Raw genomic sequence first — 24,280 nt, 5'->3', positions numbered from 1 at the left:
AAATTTGTTGCGGTTGTGAATGGGTCCGTGAAGAATTTTGAGATGGACATGAAATATTAATTGAATAGTGTAGCTATAAGCCATTGAAGCAATTACGCAAACATTCATTTTTGTCATTGATATAGTTCTTGCAATTAATTATTAATTAGTCTGCAATACACTCAATAAGCTAGGATACAAACTGTAATAACATAAGGTACAGCTACTCGTATTCAATAAACATATTCGAGTTGATTCGTAAGATATAAATGTTAATGCTCTGCTCGCGGTAGCATACCTATTTTTGATTTAGAATCATTAACTATATATATATATATATTCAAAATTTTATCAAAACCGATTCAGCGGTTAAGCCGTGAAAGATTGACAGACCGACGAGACTTTCGCCTTTGTAATATAAGTATGAATAATAATAATAAAGCTTATCGTATAAGGACGACTGATAGCAATACATATTTTACCTTCACTTTTAGCCAGTCCTGATTATTCGATCATTGGTATACAAAAAAACATTTAAAACAACTTCAAAAATCACATGATTGGTCATATAGTAACTAGCTAACGTAACTAATTATTTATTATTTTTCAAGTCAATGTAAAATTATCATAAACTAACCGAAAATGTTCAAATACTTCGCACTGATAAAGATCATCTGTTCAAAATGCCGACATCACGATGATACTGTAACTTATGTACATATGTACCTATTTAAAATTACAAGGAATGATTGACTAACTTAATTACTTAACATTACCCACCCATGCCATGTTATTATACCTACGAAATGCAATGTTTTACATATTTCTTATCATCGTTATGGTATAATACCGCTTTATTTCCATAACTTATTGGACGAATACAAATTCATATTTTATAAACAGTATCGTATGTTTTGCAAATAAATGGCTATTACAATAACACGTGCACATACTATATTTCTATTGGTACCCTAATACCATTCAAAGTATAGAAAAATCGAGAACTTAATGTTACTATACTGTTAAGATTAAATAAATCGTAGAAACCTAAAAAGGGCTAAAAATGAAATCTAGATAGGAATCATATGGTTCTAGATTGAAATAAAATTGTATGTCATTGTACAGGCGGACGCAGATAAACCTGACCCCCTGTGGTAGTAAGCTGGTTAGGTAAGGGGTTAGGTATATCTGCCTCCGACTGTACTGTACATCGTGTGAGATCATGTGACGTTCCACGAATCTGCTACTAAATAACTATCCAGATCAAATAAAAACCCATACTAAAAACCGTCCACAACATATTTTACTAAAAACTCGGAAAGCATTTCGGAACTTACAGTAACTAATGCTCTTGCACTAATTAATGCTATTGTTACCAAGGTGATAAGATGCCGAGCCTATATATCCCTCCGTCACCTTATACTCGTACGACATCCATGGGAACATTGGTTCTATTCTATAGTAAAACCAGATCTCACATTTCTTCTTTTTACTACGTGCACATGCAAAGATTTTCATGTCGTTTCTTTGTCATTCGCTTTCTCTGTTTTCTCAGAGTTTTCACGAATTTGGGGTGCAGTTATTAACAAGTATGTTCTGGGAAAACAGGCCGATCAGTCAATTGATCCATTCACAAACATATTCTGGGAAGAATCAGTTGCAGTCAATTACCCGTGCCGAGAATGGTCCGTGCACTCCATTTAGCTGGTACGTGGCTGGTACGCTATTGACCAGACGGGGGCTCAATAAAACCTATACAATGACTTCAGTTGTAACCGTTTACTGGACTGAAGTGTTTGCTGTTTCATTTCTTTTTATTCACTTTGTTTAATCAGAAAAAAAAAAAACAAAAATTTAATCTTTGTTTTTTCGATGCTACCGATCCAGGTACTTAGGTAACCGCTACCGGGTAATAGCTACGTCATGACAACTATGAAAAGTAGTGTTGACATGTTTTAAACTTTCGCGTTGCATAATTATATACTCATAATAACTGTCGTTTAATATATAACTATGATAACTTTGTGAATAAAATATAACATTATACCATTCATTAAAGTTACCGTTTAGTAAATTTATTAAATTTACAAGCGGCCCGTCTCGGCTTCGCTCCAGTAAAACCATAAAAAACCTATAGTCAAATAGTTTTTGATTTTATTTATTACCTTCATACAAAAATACAAGTTTTTTCTCTTTATAATATTAGTATGTTCGTAGATTTAGTTGTTATATGTACATATGTTTGTAGTCAAATTTATAGTTCTTATATTGTGAATTATATGTATACCTTCGATATAATGTTCTTTTACAAGAAACCTTCTTAGATTAAAAAGAATATCTAATCTATATTCTACTATGAAAACGTGTAAACCTCTTCCAGAATAACGGTCATGAAAAGTTTATTGAAATTATTTAAATCTTTTGCAATCCAGTATAATTTTGTGATGGAAGTCTATGTGGCTATTCATGCCATACTGTGTACGATTTCAATAGCCATTTATGTAGCATTCCTAAGTGCTATAGGTCGTACAACATACTGGGAAAAGTCATTACGTATAAAGCATATTTTCAATAAGGCATAAACTTCCTTTCATTGAAGAGCACTACTTTCTATTCTAATGCTCTCTTTTAGTTGACATTAAAAAAATAACTTTATGGCGACCTTTGTGGCGTAGTGGTGTTCTTTGTCTGGCGGTTTTGTCCTGGGTTGGATCCCAGAGCAGGCAAATATTTGTTCTTGTGTTCACAGATATTTGTCTGCGATTCTGGGTAAGTTGTGCTCGTTTCTGTGTTTCTGTCCATCGGACACAAGATACAAGCTTAGTGCTTCGTGGGAACCGTTGAATGTTTTCCTTTTGTTATGCCTATTTTTTATGTTACCTGCTGGTCGTTATATTGTCTCCCAATGTTGGGCAAAGGCTTCTTCTTTCCACACTACACTGTCTATTGTTAAGTAGTGTTTTCTCTCTCCTTCTTTTTTCTTCTCAGTCTATCTCTTTTTTTACCTGGCAGCCAATTATGACAAGCCCGTTTCACTCAGACCAACTCTAACCTGAGTGTATAGGTGCAAAACACCTATATCTGTCACAGTAAAAATATATAAGACTAGCTGCGCCCCGGAGCACTCCCGTAGGATTTTCGGAATAAAAGTACCCTATAAGTATTTGTTGTTGCTTTAATAAAAAACTTAACTTTAAAATCGACTATTACTAGGGGCTATTTTATGATATCTAAGGAATTTTTTTTTTCATTATAATATATAGTTAATATCTACAAACCTATATAGCAATAAGTTTTGTTATTTTGAGTAATAATTTAGATTATTCACGATCCACTGAAGTGGCAAATTATTTGCATTCGTTATCGACTCGACTTACCGATTTTTCAATCATGCAGAAAAAGAGATTAATTACTTACATCGAAATTAGCGAATAATCAGGCAAGCTATGACTCGATGTAAGAATATTTTTTAATTTCGATGTATTTTTTATAGCAACCAATAGGTAGTTGTGGTGTGGTGTGGTGGAAGGATTTTATATTAGATACTCAAGGGTGGGTTGCACCGTCAACTGTGACGTTAACTATAACGCGCGTGTGAAAAACTTAAACTACCTACGCCATTTTGTCTTAAACATCAGCGGCGCGCTGGTTAAAATCAACTTCAAATTTGACGGTGAAACTCACCCTTAATATCTTTTGATTGAATACTTTAAGTCAAAAAAATTAAGTCTAGACAACAAACTAGAAACAAAAAACACTTATTGTTAGTAGTATAATACCTATGTAGACAATCAGGAAAACCTGTAATCTTTTTGTGTTGTCATTGTAAAAGTTAAATGATCCTTGACAATGAAAGGTCGCAAATTCACAACCAAATCTACGATAATTTAAGCTTTACTTCTAAATGACATCGGGACCACGGACATCATAAGATATGACAGAGAAATAGAGAGAGATGAGAATAAAAAGGTCATCATCAAACGTCTTCACTGAGGTTAATACATAAGTCTGTGGTCTTCACTAACAATACCTATCTAAAGAATGCCTATGGCAGTAATTTTATACCAAGTGCATTTATAAACAACTGCGTAATACGTCTCAGTAAATCATAGGCCCATGAATCATTGTCGTTATTGACTTATATTGGTACGAGAGTCGTAAACAAACATGCACTCAGATGCATGTTCAGAAAAAAAATATATTCAGGACTTGATTTTCGTCGTGTGTTATTTTTTAACATTGCGTCTAGAAACTCTCGAACGATTACATAATTCACTAGCGGCCCCTCTCAGCTTCGCTTGTGTAAAACTATAATAAATTGTACACTTAAACCTTCCTCAGATATCACATTATCTATAAAAAAAAACCGCATCAAAATCCGTTGGGTAATTTTAAAGATCTAAGCATACATAGTATTACATAGGGACAGACAGCGGGAAGCGACTTTATTTTATACTATATAGTAAACAAGTAATAAAACAAGTGGCCCGTATTTGTGAAACAGCACCGTTCGGTATTTTTCCAGTTAGGTGTTGCGATAATATCTTACTATTATTATGTGCCCTGGAATGGCAGAGGCAATTTCAATTCCTACTGTATTCTAAAAATTCGTTACTCAATGTATGTAATGCAAAGTAAACTGACTTTAATTTATGATACTAACAACGTCCCACTCGTGTACATCCAAAACCTAACTAATCGACCTGTTTAGTTTTACAATAGAAAATTGCACAATTCAGTTCGATATAAATCTCATAAAATGTATTCGATTTCGATGAGATTCGTTAAACAATAAAAATAAATTTAATAAATCTAGCGTGTCAATTTTTATTTCCAATTGAAAGAATCAAGCTAACCTTGACATGCGGCCAAACATTATCCTTTTGTTTCAATTGCTATAATTGACGGACGTCTTGTGCTATTCTCAGACACAATTTGCACTTGTATTGTCAAATTGCACCTTAACTGGTCACAGAGGGATAAACTCACTTATACACTATGGCCTGACATCATACATCTACAGCACAACTCAAATTCGTCTTTAATCTGCCTTTTTATGTTTTTATTTAATTTGATAAATAGCTAAATTTGGAGTTCGTCTTCGTTGCTTTTCGCTTTTTTTACCCCGCATGAGAAAGAAATATATGAAGTATATGAAGAAGATAAAGTGTATCTATATTTTGTGTTAAATAAAATACATGTTTCCTACTCAACAATAACACTTGCATTTAAACCTAACGACTAAATTAAAAACTTTGAAAACTCTTCATGCGCCATTTTAAATTTGTCCCTTAAAGGCATGGACTCAGTTGAAAGTTTATTGGGCCGCAATATAAATGCACTTCTTCAAGTAAATGTTCATTATTGCAACTACTTAGTACTGTCATCTTGTCGAAGTCATTACTAACATCATTCCAATTTATATCTCAGGCTTCACTGTCAGTGGACAATTCGAAATAAAGGATGTTGCGGCCTGCGCAGGCGCCAAGAGATAGATTATACCAAGTAGATAATGTATACCATTTTAGATTCAATCAGCTCTACAAGACATTTGAGTTGATTCATTCAATAAAATCTGCATTGATATTTTTCAATTTACATACAACAAAACAATAGAGTATTATATTTAAATATCTAGTCAGTGAATAATACAGCGATTTTTATGAGATAACTAGCCGCTTGATTTTAATCGAACATTTGTATAGTGTATAAAAATTAAAATTGGTACCAGACCTCATGACAATCACATCATGCACGGGGTGTAAAGTTAGATTCATGCATGGTAGGTACTCCGTACGTACTGACTAAATCCATGGATTAATGTCATTATGCACAAGCCGTAGCATTCTTCTAATATTGTCTCTATCAAAAGAGTATTTATAAGTATTTAAGATCTAACTATTCTAAATATTTGAGACCATTTTTCTTCGCACCAAAACACTACAAGAAAAATATAACAACAAAACGAAGCTAGTTATTACAAAATAGTCTTCCACTTATTTTGCTCTTTGCCTTAAGTAATAAATTGTCCAAAAGCCGTCAAAACACTCATTTTATTTGGAAAACGATACTGCTTATACAACAAATTTATTTTTGATAAATGAATCGGTATTATTCGTTAAGCCAGATCCTTTCTCAAAGTTGTAATTAATTACAGACGGTAAACTTGTTCGATTGGTTTATTATTCCGTTGATATCTACTTTTTTTTCATATTAGAAAGAAAGGGTAGGCAAGACAGACTACATAGGAGTGAAATCTTGATGACATCTCGATAGATTATGAATTATGAATAAAAATAATGCTTATCGCATTATATTGTTTGTTAATGGTTTTGACAATTCAATTTTCTCGATAATTTTCAAAGTGGTGTAAACAAGGAAGGCACGGACACATACTTTTACTTTAAATTGTTGGGCCAATAGGAAAAGAGCATACAACACGTAATTTCTGAATGTCAACATCGAGGTTGCATCGTCAAGTAAATCGGCGCTAATATTTTGGCTGTAAGGAAGTCGTATGTACTACCTATTAATAACCGTACACAAGCGCTACCCTTTTTATAAATTTCTCGTATTTATAAAAAAGCGATATAAAAAAAAAACAATCTTAACAGACTATGCCGCACTAGATAATGAATCAACTTATATGCAATTATTTAATAGGTGTTAAACCATAGACTCGTTGCCAACAACGATGACCACAATTCAAAAGTAATTTGAGTAATGACGTTCTTATCGCGCAGATGTAAGCATTTCTGTTACTGTCATTAGGAGCACTGGATGCATACATTATGAACACATGAATGACATCATACTGAGTGCCTACTTGTACATCATACACTATTAAAATACTTATCAAATGGGAATAAATAAATGATAGTAGCTTTTACCCGCGGCTTCGCCCGCGTGAATTTCTCTGCAAAAGCGGAACAGACGTGATTTTCATACAAACTTTCACACCCCATTTGGGGGTTTATTTTAAAAACATGTAGCCTATATTTTAATGGGAGTCTTTAACTATAAGAAAACCATATTTCACCAAAGTCGGTCCAGCGGTTTAGTCAACATCTCAATAAAAATAGCTTTATCCTGTGTAATATTATAGAAGTCTTATCATTTATATCGACGGTAATTTACAGTTTACATATTTAAGTAAAACTAACAAAATTATGTACAGTTGAAAGCATATAAACTTATACAATTAATTGCAACAATTAATTGACATAACATTAATCTGGGTAACTTAACATGAGATTGATTGTACTTAGTCCTAAGCATATAGACAAACAGTTGCAATGTCACAATACAGTACCTATTTCCGATTGTACAGACACAATGTTCCACAAGTTTACTTGACGTTTAATTAAAGTTCCCGACAGACAAATTAATATCTCAAACCATTTGAATTCGGAACAGCCGAAACAGTATTCCAAGATGGTTTCTTTATTGAAGTGATTGAAGTATTCTTGTAATTAAAAAATTTTAATTGGTAAAACAGAAACCAGGAGAGTTAATTTTATTTGATTTTGGAGTTTATATTGATCGTAATATTACCGATACATTTTATAATTAATTCAAGTAAGTAATGATTTTATTCCTTCATAGTAACATCTACCCACTGAGGAAAAGAATATGAAATGTTAGATTTTTTTTCAGTACGGTTTGACAAGTAAAACCTAACTTAAAGTCCATTTTATTTAGGTATTGCCACTGCGGTCTGTTCATATTAGGTAGGTATATCCTAATGATATTCTTATCTATTGGGTATATTAATGTATACGGGATAACTACAATATTTGAATGTCCATTCTTCTTCTTATATATTTTGTATATCTGCTTACTTACCTATACAAATTACTGGAATCATCTCTTATTTTACCAACAATCATTATTTGCAACAATCACTCGTTTAATCCCAAAGCGAAGAAAATATAGAATAGAATATACAGCTTTTGGATTACGAAAACAATTAAGACATGGCCTTGAGACCGATATACCATAGTAATTTTATAAAGAAAACAAAAGTATTTTGTTTGTAATAAATAAACTCAAAAATTTTACATAGGCTACTTTTTATCATGATTTTACCTGAGCGAAGCCGGGGCAGGCCGCTAGTGCTAAATATAATTACATCATTTAATAGTTAAATATGATATTACGTATCTGTTGACATGACTCATACCAATCGTATAGCATAATCTAAAATAGCGTACCCAAGTGACCACAAGTCCACTTGTATCGCTAACTTAAAGTTGATGCGTGGCAAGAAAACGAACTAATTTTAGGGGTATTATAATTTGTATTTTCAAGACAAAGTGGCGCCCCCACTAACGCGCCGTATCATCTCGACTGGCTGATTGGTGGGCTACGGTTACCGACGCCACTTGAATCAATGAAATGCTATTGGTTGATTATTTAATCATCTGTTTTATCAGCTGGTTGGTCGTTCATGGCTCGGTCTTAACGGGACTCTTATTGCACCAAATCAGCTGACATTTAATGTTTTTTTTTGCTATCTAAACGTTTAACCCAAGCTTTTCTTAAATTAAATAAAAAATATATTAATTTAATTCTTTAAAACCCTAACCTAAAACCACTGGGTTTCTAAGGATTTCTCAAATAAATTAATTTTGCCGACTGCTACTTTAGCTACTTTGAATGAACGAGTATGAAAGCTTTTAAATATTGTATTTAAATTGTGATATTTCCTGAATTTCTGTTCACTTGTAAATCATCACAAACCTGTGACATATTAGGCACTTATAATTTAAACTTATTACTCATAAGGCTGTCACTTCACTTGTTTTATAGGTACTTGAAAAGGAGGATTCAGCCACTAATGTTACCACACTGTAGTTAATGAATAAATATTTTTGCTATACTTACCGTCATAATTTTCACCTGTGTGCACAAAAAAACCAACGAAAAAATGTACCTATTCTGAAATGCTTAAACACTGCGATAGTAAAGAATGAAAATAGTCCAAGAAACAGGCTAAGAGCAAGGTTACAACACACACACATACATATTTCAAGACATTGTTCTCTGTTTTGGTCCAGATGATGTTACACGTCACGTGTTCTGTAAATAGGATTACCATAACTTCTAATCTATCTTCTAATCACCAATTTTATAGAATGACTTCATTTAGGTCTCATAGCACATTTGCTCAAAGGCTGGTTAGTTTTTGCGAAACAGCTTTTTTATGGGACGTGTACATGGAAGAATACTATAATAGTCCCTAATATACGAAACAATAAAAAACTTAATATACGAAACGTATGGCAACCCTAATTGTAGCTATAAACGGTGATTGATTGAGAAGAGGGATCAGTCACGTGTGTTCATACAAGAGAATGAAGAGGAATTATATTTGTCTCCCTTCCTTTATTTGCTTGTAATCTAAATTTGGCCCTGGATTAGGGAATATATTTATACTTCAATATGCTTTGATTTAATTTATAATAAATAACATATATGTGTAATACAAGTTTTAAAAAGTTTTTAATAGAATGAGCATTTCTCGTCTCCGCACAACTCCTGTGGAAACTTAGATTATTGGCCATAAATTAGATAATAAAGCTATGACAGAGATTAAAACCTAGTAGGCTTTAAAATCGATTCGTCAAAGTTTACTGTTTCTACCGTTCTAACAAGATTTATTTACAGGCGTGCGATATCTTGTGCAATATCGGATATAGAAAATTTGCTTGAAGTATATTGATGATCTAAATAAAGACTGCAAGTTCCGGTTGTCTGTCCAAGGTTTAACCTTTGCCAGATGCAACATATATATCATATCTATAGCCATATGTCATATGCCACTACAGATTATCTTTGACCCTGGTTCAATCTCAGCTTTTAATTATTGCGTTTGGAAACATATAACTCGTGTTTATTCAGATGTAAAAAGTGCATTAATCTATATCGATATGCTTTTTATGAAAATGTCCTATAAAAAATTAGGGAAATTAGAACGTTTCTCGGTCGGAATAGTATGTTTTCGTCATCTTATGAATTAGTCTAGTTTCTTGTCGAAACGACCTTCAAGTTACTTCCTTGTCTGTTAATTATTGGAGCCCAGGGACCACTTTCCTACTTTTCATTCTCCAATTCACTGTCAAAATCTTCAAAGTCAGACCATTGTAACTTATATCCTTCTTGATCACATCATGCCAGCACTTATTTATTTATCAATTTATGTACACAAGAAACTTAATATATAGATTACATTATAAAACTGAGTGACATTAGTTCTGTGTGTAATTTACCGGTTTGATTGATGTGGGTTAAATATCAAACTGTAACACAGATTTAGTAATAGGTAAGTAGTAATATAGTCAATATTATATTGCCAATTGCTGGGTTTTCCTTCCTTTGATAAAAAGCTCACATTAAAATATTATTTAAGAAAGTTAATGTACTGTCGATGAAACAAGAGTGGGTTGCCCCCGTCAACTTTAACGTTAACTTTAACCTGCTCTCTATTAGACAATACCTCTGTCTAATTTGTGCCTGCAAATTACGCCATAATGGTTAAAGTCAACGTCAACGTTGACTGGTGCAACTCACCTTCATAATACGACCGTCATGTGACATTCGGATTAAATTTATGTGTTCATCAATAAAGTCTTTTATATAATCTGCAGTGGATGCGCTGGCCCAATAACATTATCGTTAATTTATATAAATTACTCATTTTGTTGGAATGACTACCGATCATTCACGGCTAAGGATAATTCAAATATTTTTTACAATTCAAAGTGAGACAATAACAAACCAAAAATATTGTAGGTATACCTAGTATTCTGAAATTGTAAGAATTTAAAACATTTACCTTTGGGTGGATTAAGACCGTTAAATAGAATTTCATTTATTTTTTGATTATCTTTACAATGAATTGTAAAGATTATCAAAAAAATCTCTTTGTCTTCTTTTACTGCACTATATTAATCTTAATGCTACGCCTGATAAAACAAAGTTCTCTGCCGCATCTGTCTGTCAGTTCGCGTTGAACTCAAAAACTACTCTTTTACCAAGTTTTCGCCAATAGATAGTCTGATTGGTGTGGAAGGTTTACATGTATAGTTTATTACGTTTTCGCCGCTAGTTTACGATAAACTAGATATCGAAGTCCTCCTATATAGGCAGCGCAAAAGGATAAGCAACGCATACTTAAATTCATGGAAACTTCTTCCATAAATATAAGTGTGATTTGTCAATAAATAACTAAAAAACAAATTACACAGATTAAGTTCTAAACCCCAAAGCCCCAGACTTGTGTCATAGGATTCTGGACGGTATGTCGCCTTCGGTTCGTCTAAGTCGGACTTTTGAATTACTATAAAATATTGAATATAAAATATTGAATGAATGAATTTATTTGTTAGCAAACACGGTAGAATAAATGTTAGGACAACGTCAACGTTAAGTCTAGATCCAACGGATCAAGCGTGTTGCACCAACAGTTGGCTTACAAATGTTAATAGTTAAACAAATATTATGAATTCAAGTTCTTTTGACAAATGAGAGTACCAATTCAGAAACTGTTCATTCCGTGTTCCATAAACTCGAATGCGCTACATAATAGGCGGCAATAACATTCACTCTGATCGCCTGAATCCCAGCCATTGTGCGAAGTGGCGTAGCTACCGGTGCACTAGACAGTGCACACACGGGGGCCTTCGGACTCTGACTAACGACTAACAACCATTTTATCGTCATAAACATCAGTTAAAATTTGAATACATAGACACAAAGCTAAATCAAAGAGGAGACGCTTTATTACCATTTATCAAACAAAAGCAGTTTCATTAATGTCTACGCCTCTTTCTGTATGTACTATAAAGGTTGTGTTAGTTTAATTTTTATTCCCATATTCCTAAGGGAGCAAAGCCTCAAATAAAAATTCAGAGCTCAGTTGGGCTGAGGCTCCAGTCCTTTTTTGCACCAGGGCCTAATGATGTCTAGCTACGCCACCGCATTGTACAGGCCGCCTATTGATTTTGATACAATGCAGCTCCAAACTGTGACCCTGGTTGTTCAGAGGCCGAAACACGTTGCCGTTCTCACGTCAGCAAGCCGATTACATTAAACCCATGCTTTAGGAAAAGGTTCTAATAAATCTTTTTCTATTGAACGCGTTTTGATATAATCAGGCGAGACTTGGAAAAATGCGTTTAGAATATTTTTATACTACTTATTTCCTGGTTGGGGACGCCAACGCAAGCACCAGGCGGGTAACCAGTTATTCCATTTCCCCTTTTACCTAATTCTACTTACTAAGCAAGCAGACACGCGGCCCAACTTAATGGGAAATGGTCAACCCAGGCAGCCTTTGGTGAGAGGTGTCCAAGTGCCTGAATGAATATTTTCACGCCTTTTTTTAAAAACTCCATTTTGTAGTCTCTAATTTATGCAAATTCCTAGCTACCACCTCCGCATAGTGAGCTATACAGGCTAACTGGACGTTGACTGTAGTTTCGTATATATTTAAATCTGTATTTCGTATACATTTTAATCTGTGCATGTTTGTCAACAGGCGACGCGGACATGTCGCTGAAGCAAGGCAGTGGCACCGGCAAAGTCCACTTCGGTGGATTGGACGATGTGTCTTTGTACGGGACGCCAGTGGAGCCCGCGCCCCCGGCGCCCGACGCCAAGCAGGGCTTCCTCCGCAACCAGCTGCAGGCCCTCTTCCAACCCACCGACAACAAGCTGGCCATGAAACTCTTCGGCTCCAAGAAGGCATTGATGAAGGAGAGGATCCGGCAGAAAGCGGCGGGACACTGGGTCATACATCCTTGCAGTAGTTTCAGGTTAGTTTTTACACGAAATGGAGACGCCTTTTTATCATTTCTATAACAAAAGTTGTATATATTTCTATGTATTATTCATTCTTATTTTCACGTGATGATCTGACTATGTTGGATCCATCCAATCGAGTCGATTAAAACTCAATTTATTTAATGATTCATTTACGAGGTTAGTACCTTTTTTACGATCAAAGTAAATTAATAAATAGGCACTAAACATAATTTAATAATATTTTAATGAGTCGATAACTTCCAGCTATAATTTTTTCACGTCTAATAAATATTTTATTCTAAAGATTGATTAATTTTATACTGCAGGTTAAACTAAATACCTGTCTAAATTTTCTTACTTGCAAATAGCGGCCATGATAGGTACTATTATAACAGCCATATTTTTTTTATTTCGCATCACTATACGTATATTTTGTTCGAATGGTTTATCATGTGAAATATTTATTCGAGTGAATCGTATGGTTTGTCATGAATATGTCATCCAACTGAATATTCACTGATTTTAATAATACGTCCGGTAGCGTTTAGTTAAGTCGGTAAAAATGGTACAAATACTCATAATGACTCAATTTCGTGTTATTCATACGATGTCCTATCGTAGTTTTTTTATTTATATAATAGACTATTTTTTAAACCACTCACCATCGAATACCTAGCGTTATTACAGATTATATCATTCTTGTTAAAGATCTAGATTTAGGATTTTTACGGTTATAAATGTGACTTGATATTTATTTGTTGCTTTCATAAAAGTTGTAGTTTTAGGAAGAAAATTCATACTTAACCAAGATAAAACTAAATATACCAAATTCAATTGTAATGTTGGTTAAATTTCATTCAATATTCCACAACATAATAATTCCATTCCAAAATATTTTTTTCATACAATGTCGACAGAATATTAAGAAAGAAATACACGAACTGAGACGGAAACGCAGCTGCATTCGAATCTCGAGGGATTATGAAACAATGGCCACATCTTCAGATCTGTGGACCGATGCAGAAACGGACGGGTTGACTTCTGAATGGAAAATGTCGCAACACACATGTGTTACAAGAAAAATGCGGAAGTCTCGTAGTCGCCACTATCCAGTTGAATTTTTTCTGGGATTTAGATTGGTTTTCATTTAGAAACTAGTCAAGTCTAATATAAAAACGTATTGTGTCTTTTCCCTTTATATTTAACTAGCGGTCAGTCAGTAACATCTAAACCTTCTTCAGGAATCACAATATCTATTGGTGAAAACCGCACGAAAATGAACGCTGTCATCACGATCCGTTAATTTTCTTGAGAAAAGAATCATTTCCAAAATCGATCATTCATCAAGTTGACGTTACCATATTACAAATTAATTATTTTAAAGTCATATAGCAAAACTAATTCTTGTATTTGTTAAAATTTGAAAATACGACTCTTTCATATAATATTCTACATAATAAAGATGTTAGATTTATTTTCTAGCTCAACATTCCGAGTTTTAAATCCATAGACTATCATCACAATGTAAGGCTAGGGATCGACAATGCGTTATCATAGGCTAATTACACACCTCGACACTTTTGCCCGGCCGCGGTCCGCTGAACAAAATGGCCAGCAAATCATTAACAGCAACAGTTTGTGAACAATAATAGCGCTATATGTCATCGTGTGATATGTGAATCATCAGATCTAAGCGGAGCTTGGACTGTATAGCTGTGAAGCAATAGGGAAAGCGCTCTGAAGAGAGTGTATAAAACTAACAACTTTGTACCTACGCGTCTCTTTTCTTACAAACAAATAAATTATTTGCTTAAACTATGTACTTTATTTGGTTATTCTACACAGCCTAGGTCGCGAAAATCAGAGGGCGCGGAAATCGAAATGGAAATGTTTGTGAGTCCTTTATATAAGGACTTAAGGCGGTTTAAACTCTTGATTAGTCGCTGATCCCATACGAATATAAATATAGTTGCAAACTGAAACAACTTAATAAATCCTCACACTACTCTTACGCGAATAGAGCCGCGATTCGACACAATAGTTCGACAAAAAATTTCATTAAAAATAATCTTGCAAGACTGATTTTAATGAAATTTTGCACAAAGGTAGAGTAGACCTTCAGGAGTGACAGAGATTATAAAACTATGGAGAAATCGTAAATAATTTCTTTACATTCATGATACAATGTTCTTTAAAATGAGGGGAAGCTCCATTAAGCCGAACTGAAATTTTAATGGCCGTCTGCGTTGTTGTGCCCCAGAATCACAAAGGCTGAGCCGCTTATTCTGCCTAAATAGTAATTAGCCAACAACAACTGTAACTCAATGTTTACACTTGTACATTTGTGTCCGCATAGAATCTGCAAAGCGCAAGAAATATAAACTAAATTGATCCAAGTAAAAACTTTTAAAAGTTTTTCTTATAAATAAACAAAGCTCATATCCCCAGCTGGGGGTATAAGTTATATATTATAACTTATACCCCCAGCTAAGTATTTGAAAAAAAAATTAATAATTCACTATTGCAGTGTAAAATTTTATAAAATCATCGAAAAAATATTGGTACAATTTGATCGCAGGAGATCTGTTCCCGCCCACTATGTGTCATACTGCAATCTAACATTTAACACACATAATAATATTACAAGTCTGTTAGGTGTACGTTTACATCTGCTTCACAAATATTATTTCGATCTCGAGGTACGCTGAGCCGATTGAGAAACGCACGTGCCACACTGAGCGTTTATAGGCACCGCAAATTCAAGCTATACCAGTAAAAGGTGGCTAAGTTATAAGCCCTCTTGTAATTTTTTTGACACCTGTGTAATACTTGGTTGGCGAATAAATACGAGTATGAAAGTGGCAGGCTGCTAATTTTAGTATTTAGGTAACACGTAAAAAATAAACTAACAAATAACACTTCATGCGCCATAAAAAAAACTGATAAGTAAGTACCTCTATTTAATTAAGTATTCCAAAACAATATCTGATATTTTATATAAATATCTTTTATTCCCTTCAAAAAATATCTCATTCGTTTTATCATCCTTCATTCCTGAAGGATGATAATTTCAATCTTTCCAGATTGAAACCCAATCTATGTAAAATATAACCTAAGTGCCTCGACTTCTCGCTCGCCAGTTTACTCGCCTATTCTATTGGCCTAGTGTGAATAGGGTCAGGACGGTAAAATCTTGTTAGCCTCCGCACAGCAATTAAACCCCCTAACGAGCTTCGTAAATAATTTAACAGGCCACTAAGAGCAAACCAAGACGTTTTGATGAATATCTTATTGATTGTCCGAAAATAGACCTTGATCGACGAATCTTTTAAATAAGCATCAAATAAATTGTAGGGGGAAAACAAATATGTCAATTTGGATACAAATTCAGACGGCACAAAAATATTTTTTCGTATGTATTGCCTACTTATACACCCCAATAGTGGGTCACGAGGCTGCAGGTGATGGTAATGATCATGTATTGCCTAAAGACTAACATTTATTTGTCAATAGAATAATTATTTATACTAATTTTTTGTCATTCGGTCTTCTTCCCATCCATACCTCATTCTTTCCTATTTTGTTATTTAGTGAGAAAATAAATAAAAAAATCCCTTGAGAACCTCTTCTTTGGGGATTCTTGTTTCTCGCAATAACCGCCTATTTTCAGTACTTAAGTCATGTCAGAAGATTTTAGGCGATTTGAATAAAATCAGATACCAGTGTTAGCAATAACACACTGGAAAAGGAGAAGTACCTTTATAAAACGTTGCGATTAATAACTTTTGATTGTAGGTAGGTAAGTTGCGCTCTTGCTGCAACCGGCAATCGTACACCAACGCGCATCGAGTAATTGTATTGTCTTACTATCATCATTTACTTCCTTATGCAAATAATATTGACATGTATAAGCCATAAGGTGATGAATTAAGGGCAATAAATAGCTGCTCAAATTGCTTGTAACGAGGAATACAAAAGGCAATAAGGAACCGGAATATTGTTACCTACGTGTGTCATATAGAGGTACAGTCAACAGCACCTCAACCAACCCAAATTGATAGCATTATGGCCTCTATTACCGCGACATAGAGATACAAGCAAGATAACATGATATGCGACGGACTGTACGTGCTATTAGTTAAACTTAGGTATAACTATTAGGTAGAAGTATTTAAGCATGTTGAAACTTTTTTCCATGTATAGGAAAAAACTGCTCGAAATTGATAAGGTACTAGACGAAGAGATTGTTTTATAAATACCCCACAGCTTTTCCCTTACATAAAAAAACACAAACGTAGGTCTTATGGCTAACATATGAAATCTATATTATGCTATCCCCCCTATATATTTTTTGTTATATCTTTATAGAATACATTGCAAACTCACTCAACCAGCTGAAGATAATAAAAAGATGCATTGTTCACTTTTATTGTCTTTATTATAATATTATTATTATTACATTTTTATTCATAATTACTATTGTTATTACGATATAAATCATTATGAATAATCTGTGGTACAATCGACAGCAAGTTTGCTTGTTTATCGGCGAGTGTAGTTCGAGTGACAGCTTCCGCTCGAGTTGCCGTAGCGATTAGATACAATCGATTGAGTCGCTGCCATCGATTCACTACACAGATTATTAATATCTGAATTTCCTGAGGAAATATCTTCCATTCAATTAACTAAAGAGATTTTTAGGTACCAGTTGTAGCTTCGTCATTATAATCTTTATCATAATAAGCATATAGTTAGTAAATTTTTTATATATTCTTATAGCTTTACGGCTTTTATTTATTTTATTGACTGACTGCTCGTAGCAGCTTTAGAGCAAAGCCTGTTTATGTGTTATTGATGTATAAATTTATAAAAATTAATTGCCGACAGGAAGTACCCAATCGTGTCTAAAATGTCAAAGTTTATAATGCAAAATTGATAGTTCCTTTTACATGCGATAGACCCGGTTCTAATTTTTTGGTCATAGTCATGTTATGTTTGTTATTTAGAAGGAAATACATGTCTGAGTTAGTTTGCATACGCTTAACAAGTTAATTCATTAATTTATTTCGGTTTTATGTCGTATTCGTAGTCGTATCTAACCGAAGCGAGGTCTATTAATGAAATCAAAAATGTAACAATGTACATCAGCCACTGTTATTGGAGAACAATAGCATCCCCGTTCCCGGCAAATGGCGTAATGACCGCTCAATGGCGATGTATGACGTCATGTTGTCGTTCGTGTGGTAGCCGGTAGCGATTTTTCAATTTCGTTATTTTGCTGCGTGGGAAAGTGGGCACTTTCCCACTACTGCCAAAACAAAAGTATCTGAAGAATAATTTTAGTTTAAAAAACTACACGTAATAGGAATAACTGGTAGGGCTAAGTTAAAAGTCTCTTCGGGGAAAGTGTCTATGGGGAATAAAGCACAGATACATTTGTCTTAAATCTGGCTAAACGTTTTCTGTCCGGTTACACCGACCAATAACTCTACCCATCCAAATCTTATAAATACAGCATAAGTAAACTTGAGTGCATCACTTATGTTAATTTAAAAGAATACATCAAAGGATATTGCCAACTTCACCGAGCACACAATCCATGTCGATATTGATTATTCATTGTTTGTCGCTGCTTAATGATCCAGAAAATTTGAGTGTTTCATTCTGAATTGACGACCTCTGACTTAATGGTCATAATCCCAGATCGCCATACCTGAGGTCCTGAGTTCCTTCACCGGTCACCTATCATGACTTGACGGGATTCGAACCTGGGACCTCTGATGTAGCAATCTGGCATGATAACTATTAAGCACAGAGGTTATCGTCCCATCCTTATACCTTTCAGTTAAATTCTTAACATTGTAATAAAATCACCAATTTGTTCCAAGTAAATTGCTAGAGACAATCGATTTGTATCGTACCTACAATATAAAAAACAATCGATTGATTATATCGATTGTAGCAGGCACACAAAGGCAACTAACCAAGGAATTGCTTATCAATGTTTCAAACGGGAAGCGTGTTTTATAAACATTGACGATCGAGTCATAATGAGGATTTATTCGCATGAAATTTTTCTAATTGTTTTATCATTATCGAGTGGTCTGCTGGTGTCTATCAGTACCTACTGCCTACCCTGTAAAAGTATTTGTGTTTATTCAAGTAATTCATATTATTTATACTAGGTAATTTAAAAATATGAACAAACTTTATATGCCGTAATTGAAAAATAATCACTACAAAAATCATACCAAAATCATGCCCCATTTGTATATTTTTTTATAAAAATGCATGTAAAGATTTTTTTTAACCTCCAATGTACCAACTTTTAAGTATCTATTCAAACGCACAATCACACAGGCTAGGCCTAGATGCAGTCGGTCGCAGAAGTCGATTGAATGTAGATTATTAGTTCTAGTGCCGTAACATATTAGTCGTAAAATATACAGAAAACTTGCTTTTAATTTAAAGGTGATTAAGATAACCTATACGTCTTAATCACGAAATCAAGGACGATAGACTTTAATTATAAAATAACTAATTGGAGGTATGTGCTACAAGAAAAACCGTCAAAAGTGAGAAATTTTGCAAAGATTTGCACTCCTACTTCGCCATAAGCTGTAATACAGCGGCTGTATTTTTATTATAATATCCTGTGAATGTTTCATCTGAGCAGAAAACATGGCTGCTTCACAATGCAAGCACGTTCATATTTTATATGCAGATCAGTTGCAGGCGAATTTCTCCAGCTTAACATATTCGATTCGTCTTCTTGCTAAATCCTACTTATCTTGTGTTCCTGACTTTTCTTGTGTATTGTTATTACTAACAATATACTTATATCGATCTGAGAAACTGTATTTTTGGCCAAGGGTAGGGAAAAGATGCCAAGTTTGGTTCCGAATTTGTTTTTGAATTATATTATTCGAGCATATAAAACATGATAGGTGACTTAAAGGGACATGACATTCTGACAACTAAAGATGCCAAAGACTATGCGAAGTGGAGGAAAAAACATAGAAGTTGGACCCTGCGGGCTCCGCTCTATAGCAGTGGAAGCAACCGGGAACACTAATAAGAGAGAGAAAGAGATTGAAAATATTTTCGTTAGGTTATTTGCCTCTACTTATACTGAACTAGCGGCCCGACCCGGTTTAGCTCGGGTAAAACCATAATACAGCGAAACCTTCCTATTAAATTATTGTATCTATCTATTTAAAAAACCCACATCAACACACAGCGGATAGTGACTTTGTTTTATACAATACTTATTGTGATTTTGCTACTTTCCAACACTCATATTTCGCTAAATGGATGTTATTTCGTAAGTCAGTGTCCTCTAAATATGTTATCTTCAACTAACTTCTGACGGCTATTAGCCATCGGAACATAAATATACTTGTAGCAACACACCGGTACGGGCCGCCGCCGTCTTAATAAGGGAGGACACTGGGAAAGTTTTAATTAAAGGCGTCCATTGCCACTACAGATTGTTATCTTTGTAGTTTCTTGGAGCGAGACCCTCGATGAAAGATATCTCGAACGTTCTGATTAACTTGCAACTTCATTGTTTTGTGCTAATTTAATTTTGTGTTTAATGCAAAACTTGGCGCTGCAATTAACTTTACTAATGATAATGTTTTCTTGCTTTTGCTGAAAGTAAACGCTAATCTCTGGAATTATTCGTCTTAGAATTTCTTTATCTCTTTCATGGTTATCTGTGTGTTTACGATTATATTCTGATGAACTCATTATGTACAAAATTAGACCTTACCGAGGATCGAACCCGGGACCTCCAATGTAGCAGTCCGGCATGAGCCACACATATTAGGCTACTTTTTGCATTGACAACATCGCGTCATATCTCAATCATGCAAATGGTCTTACCAATAGTCAATCTCACGGTAATTCTGATGTATAGCCCAAATGCCATGATTGATAGAAGCGCAATAAAATCGCGATATATATCAATAAATCTAATCCCCAACATCCTGAATGAAACATGAGGGGTCTGAGGTTACTGCCTCTGGAGGCCTTGAGGCCAAGACTCAGGTGGCATAGATATTTAAATATTGACATCTCAATCTGGTACCAGGCCATTTACTTATACGAATGCAAGATTCGTGATTCGCGACAATTTGTACTAAGGAATAGAGGCAAAACGTGTGATTCCCAAGAATAGAATTACTCCATATCTTCCCGTGGATGTCATACTAGGCGACTAGTTTTGAGAGCTTATTAGCAACATTCCCAAAGAGAGTCGAAGAAAGGCAGGTGACCTGTCCTAAAATCACATCCGAATGCTTAAAATATGTTTTACATAAACATTGGTATTCTGTACGGCACAGCTGGATGAGAGAGATGGAGAGAGGTGTGAACAGAGAAACTAAGTTTAGTCTAATGAGAGTCAGCAGCTGTTCCATAAATTTGACAAAAAAAAAGTCCAAAAACAGAAAACCGAAAATACTATCCGATTTTGGTAAAATCCATGTTGTTCTTCACAACCGTTTCAGCTTAAAGTTGTACATTGCACACAGCCGGTTTTCTTAGAGTTTATAACTATAACATACATGAATGAGGATACAGAAGGTTAGCCTGAAACGATTAACTCGTTTCAATTTAACGTCTTTGGAATACACTAAAAATTAGAAGATTCAAAAATTTACTTTATTACACAAAACAATTCCAAACATAACAATACACTTTCGACACTGGAATTAAATTCATATAACATGATTCAATATTGAATTGAATAAATTAATTGATTTAATAAATCAATCCCAGTCATCATGATTTCGTTTCGATTCTTATGCCTTTGTGGGACGAACTCCATGATATCATCAACAATAGATTTAGAATATAGTATCGACATAAATAATATTGCAGTTAAGCAAAAGTGGTAATAGTAATCGTTACCTGGCCTGCCAAAATTATAAAAAAGAGCCCATCACACAACAAGATCCTCACGCATATTTAATCTCATGCAAATAACGGGTCACATGTCATTACAACAAGCGCACAATCGTAAATCGGTCATAAATTATGTTGTTGGTTATATTTTTGCGATTACTAACTACGCTAAACCATATTCTATCATCCCGTTAACAGAGATATGCTATTTCGCGTGATTCATGAATCTTGTTGTTCTTCACCTCTGTTTTAATCTACGGACAATCAGCTGGGTGTCGTGCGACCCTTATTTCCTCCGATTTCATTTTGTCCAAAACATCTTGCATCTCGGGCCAAGGGTCGTACCTTTGGGTAATGACAAACATCTTCAGTACTCTGGGGTTTCGGAGGTCCATAGTCCTTGAGTTATTTGAGCGACTACGTGTCGAGAACACGACGTCCGCCTGAAACAGAGACAGATCAACGTTGTAATGATAACGAATATTAGGATTATAGACATAAATAGATATATAATATCATCTTATTAAAAACGTAGGAATCTCAAAGTTCAAGACATTATTTAAGGCATTTTTAGAGTGCTTTTAGGGGATACTTTTAGCCTTTCCAGGTATAGATTTCCGTTATGAATTTTACGAGAAACGGAAGGATATGATATTCCAAATATGGTTTATTCAACAGCACGTCAATCCACACAAACGGATGCAAATTCATCGCTATTATGAAAGCATAAAAGTCAATGCAGATTAAACTAGATTAAATTTGCATATCGAGTTAGATATGTAGTTCACTGCATATGAAAGTAACTAGTATATAATAACTGTAATAAACAAAACTACTTAAATAAATCATCATCATTATGTTATAGCACAAGCACAAAACACACAAGCAGTTCTTTGCTGGACATAGGGATCTTTCTGTATATATAATAACATAATAAAATAATATAATAACAACAATAATAATAACTCATATAATACCTTATTGGCACAAGCGTTGTAGATCGAAATAAACAGAATTAACAAAGCAAATGCGGTACAAGCAAATAGAGGTATTGTCTCCCAATAGTTTACAACGACGTAGAAGAACTTCATTCGTTTGGGCCATGGCATGTCGTACTGACTGGGAGGGATCAAGTGAGACATCACTCGGACAGAGTTTATTTGAGGCGCAGCCTTCTGCCAATTGTACAATAAAGGCGGAGGCACTGCCTTCTTAAAATGATTCTTTGAAGGCGGACATCTTGCCGCCAAATTCAAAAATTTTGAAAGCATTTAGATAATATAAAAAACTTAAAATAATATTAAAACAATTTGGAGAGTTGGAGTTTGATTTGCTACTGTGTATTTAGAATTTTTGACAATCCAGTCTGGCATCGTTGACTTTTATCGGAATAAAACAAGAAGGTTTTTTTCTTACAATTTTTTCTATATGCAAGGATAGTATTCCTACAGCCATATAATATGTTGCTTCAATGTTTTTAACATGAAATTAGTAGGTACTCCGTACAATGTACTTACTAAATCCATAGGTTAAATTAATAAAATTAATTATAACTTAATAAAATTAAAAATGATAAAAAGCCTAACTGAAAAAACACCACAGTTTAACAAAAAAAGAAAAAATAAATGAAAAAAAATCTGATGAATGAAAATTTTATCAAAGCGAAGTTGAACTTTACTCGAATTAACACTACATAATATTCTAGAAGCTTCAAAAATAAATTATACTCTATATTCTCTTTATTTTGAAGCTCGGGGTTGAAAGAGGCACCTGTGTGTTGGAAACTCAAGCAAACATTTGGATATCGTACATGTTCCCAGGCACCTGGGACAGTCGGCCTTTTAACAATTAAAAACAGGCAAATATTTCTCTTTCCTGTTCCACTTTTGTTCTTGACGTCAGAAGTGAATTTATATGTTTTAAGTGTACACTGTTTTACAGCGCACGCGAAAGGTTAATCATTTTTGAAAATGACCTAAGGTATTGAAGTTGAAAATTTGAAGACTGACAATGGCTGGTAAAATGGAAAACCTCACCTCTTCAACCTCACACACACTTAGTCGCATTCCGCTAGAAGCCTAATATAAAATACTAGATATTAGCCCAGTTCATCTCATCTCTACGTGGTTGGTTTCCCGGTTTCTTTTGGGGTACGCGAAGTCCGGGTCAGCACAAAAAAGCCCTTAATTTTTAAAGATTTGGCTGTGACTTAAACCAACGGGCTGCCTGACGTCAACACTCGTTGAATGCTATAGTTGCCTATCAGCTGCCTAGGCTGTGTGTCCCTTAGTCGCCTCATACGATATCCTCGGGAGGGTATGGGGTGATCCTATTCTACCGAACCACACGCCATAGTATATTAGCCCAGCTTATTGGAGACTAATAGCATCATATCAAACGCTCTAATTTGCGATATGTACACTATAATTTTCATAGCAAAAGCAGATTAATTCAGCTCAAATGATAATCACCAAGCCTTCCCTGCTTATCGCTAATCCTCTTAAATTTCAATGGCCAGAACATGTATTGGGAATGTGCCTGTTGTTTGAATTTTGTTTACGGAGTGTAAAGTCTTTGGAACTTA

The 24,280-nt window shown here is 34.4% G+C and overlaps 1 protein-coding gene across 12 annotated transcripts in view; it reads left to right on the top strand.

Annotated features, from left to right (window-relative positions):
- The window catches only part of Ih (I[[h]] channel), a 179,860-nt gene that overhangs the window by 127,304 nt on the left and 28,276 nt on the right, over positions 1-24,280 (top strand). For all 12 annotated transcript variants that reach the window (XM_053758179.2, XM_053758180.2, XM_053758182.2 and 9 more), the window contains one exon: positions 12,521-12,797. In XM_053758179.2, the coding sequence (XP_053614154.1) occupies positions 12,521-12,797 (277 nt within the window). The remainder of the gene's footprint in view (positions 1-12,520; positions 12,798-24,280) is intronic.

Source organism: Plodia interpunctella, chromosome 18, assembly GCF_027563975.2.
Source record: "Plodia interpunctella isolate USDA-ARS_2022_Savannah chromosome 18, ilPloInte3.2, whole genome shotgun sequence".
Taxonomy (NCBI): domain Eukaryota; kingdom Metazoa; phylum Arthropoda; class Insecta; order Lepidoptera; family Pyralidae; genus Plodia; species Plodia interpunctella.
The sequence above is the reverse complement of the archived record's forward strand: the minus strand, read 5'-3'. Positions and strand labels throughout refer to the sequence as shown.